We start from the raw sequence: 16,604 nt of genomic DNA on the forward strand, positions 1-16,604 counted from the left end.
TTAAATGTATTTGTATAGCGCTTTTTACAATGGACATTGTCTCAAAGCAACTTTAGAGAATCTAGGACCAGCAGACCAAAAAACAAAAAAATTTATTCAAAACCCATATAACTTATGTGAAAATGTAAATGCCTCTCTTAGCAGTAACAACTGCAATCAAATGTTTGTGATAACTTGCGGAAAAGTTTTCTTTTTTACACTGTGGAGGGATTGTGGCCCACTCTAATTCGGCTACATTGGAGTTTTTGAGCTGGAACTGCCTGTTTAAGGTCTTGCTATCTCAATGTAGTTCAAGATAGGACTTACTTAGCACTCCAAAACCTTACTTTTGTTTCTTTTGACACATTTAGAGGCGTACTTGGAGTGGAGGTGATTCAGATCATTGTCCTGATGAATAACTCCAGTGCATGTAAACATGTCATGAACTGACAAGATTTTCAGATAGAATTCATGGTTCCAAGTCGACCAGGTCCTGCAGAAGCAAAGCAGCCCCAAACATCATAATACCACCACCATGTTTGATTGTTAGCATTATGCCAAATGTAACACGACCCATGTCCTCCAAAAAGTTACCTTTGACTTATTAGTCCATGAAATACTATCCCAAATGTCCTGAGGATCACCTAAATGTAAAATGAGCCTGTGTTCGTTTTGGTCAGCAGTGGTTTGCAACTCTCCCATGGATGTCATTTTTGTTTCCCACTAACTATGGAATTATGTACAATGACCCTGACAGAGGCTATTAAGGCCTGCAGTTCTTTAGATGTTTGGGTTCTTTTATGACCTGGACGAGTGGTTGGATTTAGACCCAACCACAGTACTGAAACTGCATTAATTAGGGTAGTTAATAATCTATTAATGTCCTTTGATAATCAAAGCATCTCTTTTCTTGTTCTATTAGATCCTAGAGCAGCATTTGATACCGTAGATCAGTGGTGGGCAAACTACGGCCCGCGGGCCACATACCCCGTTAGGCTGTTTAATCCGGCCCGCTGAGTATTTACAAAACTGTCCTAAAACCGCATTAATTTCATCTTTTTTCTGCACTGAACTTGCGTTTCAATTGATTCCACTAGAGGGCGCCGCACGCCAGGCGGTTAGTGTTGCACCTGTAACATTTACATTTACATTTTCAGCTTTTAGCAGACGCTTTTATCCAAAGCGACTTACACAGTGAGCTGAACACGATGAGCAATTGAGGGTTAAGGGTCTTGCTCAGGGACCCAACAGTGGCAACTTGGTGGTGGTGGGGCTTAAACCAGCAACCTTATGTTTACTAGTACAGTACCTTCACCACTGAGCTATCACTGCCCCTATAAAAAATATAACATGTCTCACACCGTCATAGGACCATTGATTCGGCTGTTTAACATTTATTATTTGTATTCTTTATAATAATAAACCAGAACCATGTTTCAGGCAAAACAACATCCATAAAGAACATCATGTAATCATGTAACAACAGTGCAACAACATTTTTACATAATCCATATAGCGCCGGCCCTGCCTGCGTTACTTTAGTTTGGTCCTAAGCCGGATTCAAACCTGGGGCAGAAACACATGAGCGACGCGCTACTTAAACAGCGGCGTAATAAACAGGTTGTTATGCTGATATAACCTGTGCACTCATTACGCGTTACTGAGGCTAAAAGTAAACACTACTTAGAATAATAACCAAACACTTTCTAATTCCCACCATGGCAGCAGTTGCATACATATCTCTGTCTCATCTGCAGCATTTTTTTCCCACTGATATAAATACGGAACAAAATGCGTCCCGTATCAGTGCAATACGGAACGCAGCGTTTAGTTTCCAAATAAGGAAGGATTCCTTATTTTACGGGATGGTTGGCAATCTTAATATCACCCCAGTATGATCAAACCACTTGACTGGTTTAAAATGTTACACATAAACCATTCATTTATGTTGAAAGTGCTGCTTTAAAGGCTGAATTGGTTTTGTTTAGATGGCGATACACCATGTAGAAACAAAGATAAAAATATCGCATCATACGAATAATACGCATGTGTAAATGTGCACATAATAGGATGAGTCTGGCGTTTCATTTATATTAAAAAAATAATCCTTTAATCACGAAAATAAAGGTTTAAATGTCAATTTATATTAGTTCCAAACCCCCACCCCTGCACCCACCCGGCCCGTCTGTCAATTTTTAAAACCCAGTGTGGCCCTCGAGCCGAAAAGTTTGCCCACCCCTGCCGTAGATCATAATATTTTACTGGATAAGCTAGAACATACATAGTAGGACTTGCAATCTACTGGTTTAAATCCTATTTGAATGACCACTCTTAATTTGTTCATGTAAATTATAAATGCTCAGAAACTATAAAAGCAGTATTGGGACCTTATTTACGCTTAGTTACATGTTATTTATAAACATGGCGATTTTGACTGCTATGCAGACAAGACACAGCTGTATGTATTAGCCAAACCCAACAATATCAACACAGCCTAGTTTAGGAATGTGTTAATGACATAAAAGACTGGATGTCGCGTCATTTTCTCTACTTAATTCAGATAAAGAGTTATTACTTGTTGGATCTAAAGCTGCAAAAGACAAGTTGTTTAACCTGGTGCTAAACATTAATGCCTTTTCTGTGACTTCCAGCTGAGTTAAAAGTGTCACAATAGATTCAGACCTCTATTTTGATGCACACTTTAGTAATTTAACTAGAGTTGCTTTCTTTCATCGGCACAATATCTCTAAAATGAGAAATATACTCTGTTATAATGCTAAAGAAAACCATGCATATCTAACTTTAAGGTTAAAAATGCAGCAGCTCGAGTGTTAACTAAAAAGTTTGATATTACTCTATCTAGTTCTATCATCTCTGCACTGGCTGCCTAATAAAGTCTGCATTAATTACCAAATACTTTCACAAAACTTTTTCAATTTTATTAATGCATTTTCTCCTATTTTCTCCCAAGTTAGCGTAGTCAATTTGTCTTCTGCTGCCTCTCTATCTGCTAATCAGGGTCCTTACACAGCGTTTGAAGACCCCACCCACTTAGTCCGGGCATCCTGCCCTGCATGCGCCACCTGGGCTTACAAAACTTTAAAGCGTTATGGCCTGGCTCCACAGTATTTGAGTAAACATCTTGAGAACTACAACCCAGGATGTTTACTTTATTTACAAGGAGCAGGGTTAATTATAGCTCCTAAAATTAAAAAAAATCACAGTCAGGGAAAATCACAACCTTGGATATTTATTTACTCAGGCTTTTGATTAGTCTTTCCATCCATTAGGGATGAGTGGCTCCGACCTTGGGGTCTGGACAGTCTGGTGCTTTCATGTTTTATTGCTTTGCTGGCTGGTACAACATGTTGGCTTCTGGCTGCACCTGGTTTCAACCTCTAGCATTGGAACTGTCCACCCTGAGTGCAGACAAAGGCACAAAGGCTTGAAGGGTTCTAGGTCATAGGGATTTGTGGTGATCATGGATGTTGAGTTGCTTTTGTTCTGCCTCTTTCATAAGATCACTCAGGTTTGTTGACAGTGAGGGAGGTGTGTGCTGATGCCCTGTATTTAGTACACGCCCTGTAAAAACCCCCATGGTTGTGTTACCTGCTAGCTCTCCCTGTTAGTTATGCTGTAATACTTAGGGATGCCAAAGCCTGATTGTTCTCCACAAATTTGACATCTTACTATTAATGATTAGATATTACATTTTAACTACATCACCTGAGGTGATTTTGACAAGAACCTATTCACCCACCCAGGGCTGAAGCCTACAATGTTTGACAGTGCCCTGACAACAACGCTGCTCCTGCTGGATCTGATGGGAATCTGCTGTGCAGACTGGACTAAATAATGAAAAAATATTTTTTTCTTTTTACTAGTTAGAACTTTTTTTTATTTTATGTATGTGTATGGTTTGCTTAAATCTAATTTATTCAAATTATTTCCCAGGCCAATCAAGGATAAGGGGTCTTTGGTGAGTCTGGTTCCTCTAAAGGTTTCTTCTTGTAATTTTGAGGGATTTTTTTCCTGCCACTATCACCCTTGGCTTGCTCAACTGGGGTTTTTGGTTTATTGGTCCTTGATGCTATAAAGTTGCTTTGAGACAATGTCTATTGCTATACAAATAAATTTGACTTAAATTTTCATACAGTCAGTTGACAGGTGTTTAGTCATGTCTGCCAGTGTTGCCTTTTTTCCCCTTGGGGATCTACTCTACAAAGTCTGATCAGAATTTGTCAGTCATAATGTTCTATAATAAACTGTGCAGGTAATTTGGTAAACTGTTGTGGGTAGTTTTGTAAATACTCAGTACATGGGTATGTCAACTGGTAACTTGTATTCAACCTAGTAATTGTTAGAGAGAATCTATGTGCACAGAATGTAAAACTTTAGTTAACCCAAACAGTTATTAAGTTCAGGTTTTTTTTGTTCGACACAGAATGATTAACAATTATCTCTTGTTCAAGAGAGAGTGGTTTCACGTCAGTAAATGCAACTGCATTTCCAGTCGTGCAAGTCCAATGGCACCAGTTTTCCTGACTGACAGGACAGAAATGAGTGACTACAGGTTGCATGGCCCTCATAGGAGATACTCAAACCAGTAGTTAGAGACCCCAGCTGTCAAAATTAGGTGCTCCGTTAAGGTCAAGTCAAGTCTTTTTACAATGGACATTGTCTCAAAGCAACTTTTGGTTGGCACAGCAGTCTCGACTTGCAGTCTTCAACCTTGAGTGGGTAAACAGGTTTCCGTCAGAATCACCTCGGGGTAAAACAACATAAAAGGTAGTTAAAATGTGAAATCATTAAGAGTAAAATGTCAGTTTTGCAGAGAGTAGCAGGAGACTCCAGTACCCCTAATTATTACAGCATGAATTATTAAGTCATGAAGGCTTTCACAGGTCATTAGCGCCCAACCTCCCCCACCGTCATCAAATCTGAGTGATTGTACAAGAGAGACAGAACGACAGCAACCCAACATCCCTGATCACCACAAGTTTCTATGACCTAAAACCCCCAAGCTCTGTGCCTTTGTCTATAATCAGGGTGGGCAGCTCTGGTCCTAGAGGTCAGAAATCAGGTGCAGGCAGAAGCCAACACGCAGCGCCGGCAAATCTGACAAACTTGAGAGCACCAGACTGCCCAGACCCCAGACCTCTGGGACCAAAGCCACACCCTTAGTTCAGAAAGACTAACTAAAAGCCTAATTAAATAAATGTTTTCAATCTAGACTTGAACATTGAGACTGTGTCTGAATCCCGAACAGAGGCAGGGAGATTATACCAAAGTTGTGGAGCTTTGTAAGAAAATGCTTTTCCACCAGCTGTGATCTTTTTAATTCTAGGAAATATAGGTAACCCTGCATCTTGTGAACAAAGTGAACGTGCTGGGTTGTAGTGCTCAATAAGTTCACTCAGATACTGTGGAGCCAGACCATTTGGCGCTTTATAGGCTAGTATAAGTATTTTGTAATTAATGCAGAATTTAACTGGACGCCAGTGTAGAGATTATAGAACAAGACTTATATCAAACTTTTTACTTCTGGTTAGCACTCGAGCTGCTGCATTTTAAACAAACTGGAGTTTGTTTATGGATCTCCATGGATTATGGAGCCAGTGATAGCTCAGTGGTTAAGGTACTGGACTAGTAAGCAGAAGGTTGCCGGTTCAAGCCCCGTCACCACCAAGTTGCCATTGTTGGGTCCCTGAGCAAGGCCCTTAACCCTCAATTGCTCATTGTGTAAGTCGCTTTGGATAAAAGCGTCTGCTAAATGCTGAAAATGTGAATGTAAATCTACCAGAGCATCTAGAAGGAAGAGCATTACAATAATCTAGTTATAAACGCATGGATCAGTTCTTCAGCATTATTCACAGAAAGTATATTTCTAATTTTAGAGATATTACTCAAATGAAAGAATGCAACTCTAGTAATATTATTAACATGTGCATCAAAAAAGCGATCTGGTTCTACAGTATTGTGACACCCAAGTTTTTTACATCTGAGCTGGGAGAAAGTGTTTATGTTTAGCACCAGATTAGACAACTTATCTCTCGTACTTTAGATCCAACAAGTAATATCTTTTTTTCTGAATTAAATAAAAGAAAGTTACAATACATCCAATCTTTTGTGTCGTTTACACAATCTTCAATCTTACTGACTGTGTTAGTGTCATTGGGTATGGCTGGTATATACAGCTGTGTGTTGTCTGCATAGTAGTGAAAATTGCTATGCCATGTTCATGAATAATTTTTCTTATTGGTATCATATAGAGTGTAAATAATAGAGGTCCCAATCTGACCCATGTTAAACATTTTTCTTTAGTTTCCAAGCATTTGGACCCAGTGTTCGTCGGAATTGACTCAAAATTGACTAGCCCTGAGTATGGAAACTTTCAGGATTAAGCACTTCAAGGAGATCAGACCCCAGGGTTCACACCTCCAAATTAGAAGGTTGACGACCTGGTGACAGTGTTCACCCTTTGGAGATGCTCAGAGCTGGTGGGTTTTGGCTTCACTCCTCCTCAAATTGGAACCTCTGGAAAAGCTCCTGTAGTATTGATTGAGGGAATCGATTGCAGTTTAAGGATATCTCAAAGGCAGCTAATCTAAATTAAATTAAATTATTATGGTTTTGAGTTCACATTAAATTTTGCTTAAACACATTAATCGACTTGACCACCAGATAGAGCCAAGTCAAATCACCGATCTTTGAGGGACGTTCAATGCACAAGTTGATTTTAACCAGCTCATGCTGTAGTATCGTGTACAATAGAAGTTTCAAGAAGCTTTTTTTAGCACAACTGCACACACAAGCCTAAAAGCTCAGTTTCCACAACCACTTACAAAGTTTTCAAATTAATTTTCAACACTGTAAATGGCAGTTCTCCCACTGTTACAGCAACTTAATTTTTTATTTCTACACAACCAGATAATTATGGAGGCAGTGATATCCTTTATCACAGTGTTTTTCAAAAAAAATTTCAGGAGACCCACATTTCGTCCATGATTTTTAATGTGACCCAGGCAACACAAACAATCCATCTTTCTCTTCATATCATCTAGTCCCATTGTGGTTACAAGATGTAACAAGTTTATTTAATTACAGTGGTACCTTGTAACTCGACGTCCCCCAAACTCGAAATCTTCAAGCCCTTCTTCGTGAAATGTGTACCCTTAAACTCGACGTTTACCTTAAACTTGACATAGTGTGCGACTGCCATTTTGTTCAGCGCTTGACTTGAGTGGTGCGGTATGGTAAAACGTCATCAAAGTGCGAATATGAGACAAATCAGCATTTGTGTGTAATAACCATTAAATTCTCTCTGAAAGCTTTCGCATGTACAGTGTATCACAAAAGTGAGTACACCCCTCACATTTCTGCAAATATTTCATTATATCTTTTCATGGGACAACACTATAGACATGAAACTTGGATATAATTTAGAGTAGTCAGTGTACAGCTTGTATAGCAGTGTAGATTTACTGTCTTCTGAAAATAACTCAACACACAGCCATTAATGTCTAAATAGCTGGCAACATAAGTGAGTACACCCCACAGTGAACATGTCCAAATTGTGCCCAAATTTGTCGTTGTCCCTCCCTGGTGTAATGTGTCAAGGTCCCAGGTGTAAATGGGGAGCAGGGCTGTTAAATTAGGTGTTTTGGGTACAATTCTCTCATACTGGCCACTGGATATTCAACATGGCACCTCATGGCAAAGAACTCTCTGAGGATGTGAGAAATAGAATTGTTGCTCTCCACAAAGATGGCCTAGGCTATAAGAAGATTGCTAACACCCTGAAACTGAGCTACAGCATGGTGGCCAAGGTCATACAGCGGTTTTCCAGGACAGGTTCCACTCGGAACAGGCTTCGCCAGGGTCGACCAAAGAAGTTGAGTCCACGTGTTCGGCGTCATATCCAGAGGTTGGCTTTAAAAAATAGACACATGAGTGCTGCCAGCATTGCTGCAGAGGTTGAAGACATGGGAGGTCAGCCTGTCAGTGCTCAGACCATACACCGCACACTGCATCAACTCAGTCTGCATGGTCGTCATCCCAGAAGGAAGCTGATGCACAAGAAAGCCAGCAAACAGTTTGCTGAAAACAAGCAGTCCAAGAACATGGATTACTGGAATGCCCTGTGGTCTGACGAGACCAAGATAAACTTGTTTGGCTCAGATGGTGTCCAGCATGTGTGGCGGCGCCCTGGTGAGAAGTACCAAGACAACTGTATCTTGCCTACAGTCAAGCATGGTGGTGGTAGCATCATGGTCTTGGGCTGAATGAGTGTTGCTGGCACTGGAGAGCTGCAGTTCATTGAGGGAAACATGAATTCCAACATGTACTGTGACATTCTGAAACAGAGCATGATGCCCTCCCTTCGAAAACTGATGGCAGTTTTCCAACAGGATAACGACCCCAAACACAACCTCCAAGATGACAACTGCCTTGCTGAGGAAGCTGAAGGTAAAGGTGATGGACTAAACCCAATTGAGCACCTGTGGCGCATCCTCAAGTGGAAGGTGGAGGAGTTCAAGGTGTCTAACATCCACCAGCTCCGTGATGTAATCATGGAGGAGTGGAAGAGGATTCCAGTAGCAACCTGTGCAGCTCTGGTGAATTCCATGCCCAGGAGGGTTAAGGCAGTGCTGGATAATAATGGTGGTCACACAAAATATTGACACTTTGGGCACAATTTGGACATGTTCACTGTGGGGTGTACTCACTTATGTTGCCAGCCATTTAGACATTAATGGCTGTGTGTTGAGTTATTTTCAGAAGACAGTAAATCTACACTGCTATACAAGTTGTACACTGACTACTCTAAGTTAGATCCAAGTTTTATTTCTATAGTGTTGTCCCATGAAAAGATATAATAAAATATTTGCAGAAATGTGAGGGGTGTACTCACTTTTGTGATACACTGTATGTGTTTAGCTGGATTTTCCCCTAAAAGAATTGGATTACTAAACCTCTCTTAATTATTACTGCTTATACGTTCTCTCCACTAATGAAATTCCTTGGTCATTGTTTTAGTACAAGAAGTCACGTTAAGCTTTATAATAGTTAGCTACTCTACGGAGTAAAGAACAGAGTTTCTTTAAATTGGGCACAATTTGGGACGTCTCTTACTGATTTTGGAGTCTCTCAAAACCGGGGTATGCAAAAGGCCTTGTTAATAATAAGCAAAGAATATGCTTATGCATGCAACAAGTTACTTCAACTAACAGTACCTTTAAATTTGCACACAGTGACACATTTAGCACACTTAAACAGTTTAACACACTTAGTCTTATTCTCTAATATTGCGATGTCTTGCAACTAGTCAGGGATCTCTGCTCAGCAGAAAAAAAAACATACAAACAGCAGCAAATTTATCATGAATTTGAAATTTACAAATTTACTTCCAATGTCTAGTACCATTAGGTTAAATAAATTTACAGGAAGAAATATACCAGTCAGTGTTGACTATAAATCCTAAGCTAAGGATTTTCTAAGGACAAAATAACCAGTGTGACCTAGGATATGGGATTAAGGATACGGATTAAGGATATGGGAGTTGCAAACTTAAGATTTTATGTGAAGAACCTGAAAAACAACCCTAAATCAGAAAAAGTTGGGACAGCATGGAAAATGCAAATACAATTTTTTACATTTACTCTGGCTTTTATTTCATTGCAGACAGGATGAACCTGAGATATTTCATGTTTTGTCTGGTCAACTTCATTTCATTTATTAATAAACATCCATTCCTGCATTTCAGGCCTGCAACATATACCAAAAAAAGTTGGGACAGTAAAGCATTTAACACTTAAGACGTGTTTGCAGGAAGAATGGGACAAAATAAAACCTGAAACACATTAAAGCACTTGGTATCCTTGGTGCCAAGGCAGGCCAGTCCAGTACCCGTACCCTCTTCTTCCGCAGTCATGCCTTGTGTGCAGCATGTGGTTTTGCATTGTCTTGTTGAAAAATGCATGGACGTCCCTAAAAAAAATGACGTCTTGAAGGCAGCATATGTTGCTCTAAGGTCTCAACGTACTTTTCTGCATTAATGCTTCTATCACAGAACTGTAAATTACCTTTGCCAAGGGCACTGACACAGCCCCATACCTTGACAGACCCTGGCTTTTGGACTTGTTGCTGATAACAGTCTCGATGGTCCTTTTCGTCTTCGGTCCGGAGCACACGGCGTCCATTTTTTCCAAATAAGACCTGGAATGCTGATTCATCTGACACAATACACGTTTCCACTGTGTGATGGTCCATCCTAGATACCTCTGAGTCCACAGAAGTTGACGCCGCTTCTGGACATGGTTCTTTTTTTGCACAGTAAAGTTTAAAGTGGCATTTGTGCATGTAACTCCATATTGTAGTGCTTGACAAAGGTTTGCCAAAGTAATCCCTTGCCCATGTGGTTATATCAGCTATTGTTGAGTGGCAGTTCTTGGTGCAGTGCCGTCTGAGAGATCGAAGATCATGGGCGTCCAGCTTAAGCTTGTGCCCTAGTCCTTTATGCACTGAAATTCCTCCAGATTCCTTCAATTGTTTAATGATATTATGCACTGTAGAGTGAGAAATATGCAAATCCCTTCCAATCTTTCTTTGAGGTACATTGTTTTTAAACATTTCAATAATTTTCTTGTGCATTTGTTGACAAAGTGGAGATCTCCGGGCCATCTTTGCTCATCAAAGATTCAGCCTTTCCTGGATGCTGCATTTGTAACAAACCATGATTACAATCACCTGTTGACATCACCTGTTTGGAATCACATCATTTAGTTTTTTTTACCTCATTACTAGCCCTAAATTGCCCCCATCCCACTTTTTTTGGAATGTGTTGCAGGCCTGAAATGCAGGAATGGAGGTATATTAACAAATGAAATGAAGTTGAGCAGACAAAACATGAAATATATTGGGTTCAAACTGTCTAAAATCAAATAAAATTCAAAGTAAATGTAAGAAACACTGCATTTTTATTTTATTTGCATTTTCCATACTGTCCCAACTTTTTCAGATTTGGGGTTATAAAACTTGAGCATTTTTAAAGCATTTACCTTATGTTTCGGGGATAAGAGAGTGTCACTGTAGGTGATAGTAGGTTCTGTTGCAGTGTTATGACTGTACGTTTTGTTACAGTGTAACATTGGTAGGTTTTGATGAGGTGTAATGGTGGTAGGTTTTGTTGGAGTGTAATTGTTCCAATTTTTTTTACAGTGTATTGGCAGTAGTTTGAATTCATATTATATAGTTATAATACATAATAAAAGGTCAACACATGTCCCCAAAAATTTTGCATTGTATTGCATGCTGGTTGAAAATTTAGAAAAATGTATTAAAAAAACCCTATTTATTTAATTATTGACAGTTGGTTCACCGTGATACTGTGCAGTTATAATTACCAATGATAGCTGTGGGCTTAATGGTCTCCACCACCTCCTCTAGGGTTTTTATATGAGGATGCTCCTGGGCAAACTCTTCTTTCTCATGGTTTAAATTACTTCTTCCCTGAAAAGCAAAATACAGAAAGGTGCTTGACATGCCCGGCATAACACACACATAAGGTCTGTTGTTTTAGAAAACCCTTAATGTGTAATTTAACAAAAGCAACAGATATATTTTTGACTTGTGTATTTACATTTACATTTTCAGCATTTAGCAGACGCTTTTATCCAAAGCGACTTACACAATGAGCTGAACACAATGAGCAATTGAGGGTTAAGGGCCTTGCTCAGGGACCCAACAGTGGCAACTTGGTGGTGGCTGGGCTTGAACCGTCAACCTTCTGTTTACTAGTCCAGTACCTTAACCACTGAGCTATCACTGCCCTGTTTTTTTAATTAAATTTTACATTTACAGCATTGAGCAGATGCTATTATCTAAAGCAACTTACAGAAGTGCTGCAACAGTAAACACTACCTTACATGTCTAAAACAGTGGTCCCCAACCACCGGTCATTAATTACCAGGCCGCACAGAAAAAAATAATTTTAGATTACTACAAAAAGCAATTAAATTTCCAAAACTCTAAGGATTTACACTGATTTGCCATTCTATTTTAAATTTCCCGGCCCCGTGAAATTATATCTTATATGAAACCAGTCCGTGGTGCAAAAAAGGTTGGGGACCGCTGGTCTAAAACACAAATCTGCTACATCATAATAGTATCTAAATCATAACATCTGGAATAGTATCGGAGGACAGCTACATTACTAGCAGAGTGAGAAAATAATTATGTCTACAGATCAGTTAAAGGATAACTCTTACTTTGACGATTAGTCCTTTCGAGTCCACCATCCAGATCTTTTTGACAGCATCAGCATGTGACACTCCTTCCTTAGCCATGGCCATGATGAGTAAATGCGCAATGCCCATAGCAGCCTAATCCCATAATTAACAATAAGCAATCAAATTGCTAAACCAATGCAGTTATAATATAAAAAATGACTTGATGACAAGAGGATCTATACAGACATACAGAATACTTTTAAAATAATAGTACAATATTCAAGTAAGTTAAAGCTGAAAATTTTAACTATTCATATCTGTCAGTAGTACAAACACTTGCTAATAAAACCTAAAGTAGCATTATTAATGGCAGCATAAAAGCATTTACTGTTTCTGTTTAAGACTTAGATGTCTCAAACATCCAGATCTTCATCTACCTTTCTGTCTGCATGAATTAATTTTTTGTGCATTTTTCCCCCAATTTTCCTCCTAATCTAGTCATATCCAATTACCCGATTGCATGCTTCCTCTCTACTGATGTTGACCTCCACTTTGACTAAAGAGAGCCGTGACTAACACACGCCCCCTCCAACACTCCGAATGCTTTCACCTGCACAAGGCAGGTTCAGATTTATGCAGAGAGAAACACACCCTGATCACCCACTATCCCTCGTCTCTGTGCAGCCTGCCGGTAGCAGAGCTAAGATTCGAACCAACGAGTTCTATTGGTTCTATTACAGCGAGGCAAGTGTATATTATTAGGCAGAACTTGAGAAAATGTCCAAAATACAATAAATTACCTTACATAAATGTTATACAAAAATGTTCTTTATATTTATGATATTTTACCTTTTTATATCGTGTGCAGTGCAACTTCTTTGGCACTTAAAATGCGGAGTGGCTACTGAATTAGCAGTACAACTAACCACTTTTATTCATGTGCAGTATATTTTTAAAACATTCCATTTCTCTACAGATAAGGTTCCAAAGATTAAGTCAGTACCTCTCCAGCTCCTTGAAACATAAAAGTGTGATCGGATATTTTATTTTTGGTGATCTTGGAAGCAGCAAGAATGCCAGCAACAGCCACTGATGCTGTGCCTGGAAGAAAAATATATAGATATTATTATATTATTATAAAATATTTCTTTATACATTATTTCTTTATTTATATTTAAATTGTTATTGTTTATTTCTGACACACTACCTTGTATATCATCATTGAAGGTGCAATAACGGTTGCGATATTTATTAAGAATGCGGAAAGCATTGCTGTTTGCAAAGTCCTCAAACTGAATCAGACAGTTCATGCCATACCTGAAACAAAGAACAATGTTAATGATTATCTAATCAATCAGTTTTTATAAGACACTGATAGACATGGTACTTACTTGTCTGTGACAGCTTGCATGAACTCGTCAACCAGGTCATCATATTCTTTTCCTCTCACTCGTTTGTGCTTTAGTCCAATGTACAAGGGATCATTTAGGAGAGTCTAATCAGCAATAAACAACAAATTAATGACAATCTAAAATTTATAAAACACTGTCTAAAAGCAGCTTTTCTCAAAAATCCAGGATCAAAACCTTCTAATGACTAAGACTTGGGAGACAATGGTAAGGAAAAACTTCTAAATTATTAAGAAAGAAACCCTATGAAAACCAAGACTCAAACAGACCCATCCTTTCTAGGTGGCCGTAATAGAATTTGATTAAATTATGATTTAAAATGTGTTTAATTTGTATACTGTTATCCACATAACCATTCTAAATGTTTCTACACATAATACCATAACAGAAGAAAAATTCAAACTAAGGCTGAGTTAGTACAAAAGCTAACATAAGTGCAATGTGTACCTCATTATCAGTGCCAACATCCAACAGCACAGGCAGGCAATGTTGAGGGTGAACTCCTCCACAGGCTGTATATAGAGCCATCTTGCCCACTGGAATACCCATTCCATAGCTACCAAGGTCTCCAAGCCCCAGGATCCTTTCACCATCAGTTACCACAATGGCCTGAGGATACGAACACAGATACATAAATACCTGAAAATTGTATGTTATATCTGTATATTTTATATTGTATGTTATAAAATGTAGATTTTAATACTTTAACCCACACCTTGATGTTCTCCTCTGGCCATGAGTTCAGCATGGTGGCTATGTGGCCCTTGTCATGAATGGTTATAAAAAGGCCGCTGGAGGATAAACAAAACACTTTTAGTACATCAACCCCAATAATGTAAACACTGTTGTAAGATGTTAAATCAAGTTTAAAATAGTCACTTATCTTGAAAAACAAAGGTTTAAGCCCCACCACCCCAGGCTGCCACTGCTGGGCCCTTGAGCAGGTCCCTTAACCCTCAAATTGTATTCAGTCACAATTGTAAGTTTCTTTAGTGTCCACTAAATGCTAAAATGTCATCATTCCTACTTTTTGCCTGTTCTGACAGGTCACAAATGCAGCATGATACTGCTTTTCATCTTGAAGCTCACTAACAAGCTAAATAATTCGATTGGACATATCCTTAAATTTGACTGCTAACTTTCACTTCCGGGAAAAACAAAATTACATAATACAGTTATAACACAAACTATGCAAACACTTTTTAAAAAAATGCACAGTTACTTTAAAGTGGATTCAGACCCCTTGACTTCGTGTTGTTGATTTGATTTTGAATTGATAAAAAAAATCTGTTTTTGCCCATCAACATACACTTAATCCATCATGACACAGACATCTTTTGCACTCCAAATTGTGGTCAGGTATATTCTCTTTCCTTTTAACTATCCTTAGACTAGAACTCAATTTGACTGCATCTGACGCAATTCGAATTGATTGGACAGAGTTTGCAATGGCATACACCTGGGTTTATAAGGTCCACAAACACTGGGTTCACAAATGCTGCATTGTCAGAACAAAAACTAAGTCACTAGTTCAAGTACAAGAAACTGTCTGTGGATCTCTGCAACAACATTTTGGCAAGTCATACAGTCTAATTAGGCAGCCTGACAAGAAAGGCCTTGGTCACGGTTCACCTAAAGAACCAAACAATGGGAGAACCTGTTGAATAGACAACCATCTCTGCAGAACTTCATAAATCAGGCCTTTATGGTAGAGTGTCAAGATGGAAGACAGAAGTTATTGGAAGACATTGTTGTTTGTTTGGGTTTTCATGCCATGGTTACACTGAGGTTATATTCATGGAAAGATACGGTATTCTTTTGGTCCTGATATATAGTTTTTTGAAGCTGTCCTTGAGTTTTTAGATATAAGGTTGTTGCTTAAATGTTTCTTTTAAACATTTGTATCTGAGGCATTCAATTAACAGGGATGTGTCATGTCTCACATTTTATGTGTGTGTGTGTGTGTGGGGGGGGGGGGGGGGGGGGGGGTGTTCACCATCATTAAGTGCAGATGTGGTAGTCTTGTGTGACCAATACGGCATCTGAAAATAACTACTTGGTTTGGCTTGGGTGTGTATGGTGGGGTATATTTTGTGTAGTTTGTTTCTGGTTTGGTTATCTCATTCTGTTTGCCATACATTCTTTATGTAGGGGGGTGATCAGGGGTTAAGCATCCACTGGCAGAAGTTTATGAACTATTAATTGTGTGTTTGGGGCTTTTCCTGCCAGGACTTTTTTCTGTTTTCTTATTTCCTGGAATACCTCAGTGTTTGGTCCCAGCATAATCCTTCAATGGGGGAAGCAAAATGTTGTTGTTTGTTAGGCATGATAATTGAAAAATGGTCACTACTGCACAGGCCGTCCCATCCATGTGAACTTAATAAGTAGTTCCAGCTGGCACAGAATAAGGTCGGGAGTAGAGTATGTGCCGTGGTTGGGGTGTAGGTAGGTGTTTGTGAGTTCATTAGGCAGAGGCTGCTAGTGTTTATAAGGTCTTTTCCCTTTGTCCATATCTTAGCTGCCCCAAAGCAGATAATGTTCAGTAAAGTCCCCTTCAAGTATGAATGGGGGTGTATACTAGACTTGTTAGAGAGGGGGTGAAGTGTGGAGTGATCATTGATATACGGATGGCAGTGGCTTGGATTTGGGTTTCAAGGTGGATCCAGTTGTCAATATTGTTTCTTATAAGTATGGAGGTTTCTCTGGCCTGTCTGCCTCTATTTGGTCCACAGTCATGGTATGTAACGAAGTCCTTAAGTGTTATTTGGATGCTCTATGTTATCTGGGTTTTTGTAAGCAGATTTGCTGGGTTAAGTGTTAGCTGGAGTTTGCCCACAGGCCTAGACAGTTCCACTGAATGATCTGGTTTAATGTTATTTATGTTTAGATTGGGTCATCTTGGTTTGACCAGTGTCACGGTGAGATACTTCTACTGCAGTAATAAATGTCACCAAATATAGCGCATGCAAACTTAGGGGCAACAGGC

At 39.1% G+C, this 16,604-nt stretch overlaps 1 protein-coding gene across 3 annotated transcripts in view; it reads right to left on the reverse strand.

The window, feature by feature from the left end:
* Window positions 1–16,604, reverse strand: part of me3 (malic enzyme 3, NADP(+)-dependent, mitochondrial) — a 41,865-nt gene that overhangs the window by 10,504 nt on the left and 14,757 nt on the right. For all 3 annotated transcript variants that reach the window (XM_063005863.1, XM_063005864.1, XM_063005865.1), the window contains 7 exons: window positions 14,334–14,409; window positions 14,066–14,227; window positions 13,601–13,704; window positions 13,417–13,526; window positions 13,213–13,310; window positions 12,249–12,362; window positions 11,385–11,490 (listed from right to left, as the gene is read on the reverse strand). In XM_063005863.1, the coding sequence (XP_062861933.1) occupies window positions 11,385–11,490; window positions 12,249–12,362; window positions 13,213–13,310; window positions 13,417–13,526; window positions 13,601–13,704; window positions 14,066–14,227; window positions 14,334–14,409 (770 nt within the window). The remainder of the gene's footprint in view (window positions 1–11,384; window positions 11,491–12,248; window positions 12,363–13,212; window positions 13,311–13,416; window positions 13,527–13,600; window positions 13,705–14,065; window positions 14,228–14,333; window positions 14,410–16,604) is intronic.

Source organism: Trichomycterus rosablanca, chromosome 12, assembly GCF_030014385.1.
Source record: "Trichomycterus rosablanca isolate fTriRos1 chromosome 12, fTriRos1.hap1, whole genome shotgun sequence".
NCBI lineage: Eukaryota > Metazoa > Chordata > Actinopteri > Siluriformes > Trichomycteridae > Trichomycterus > Trichomycterus rosablanca.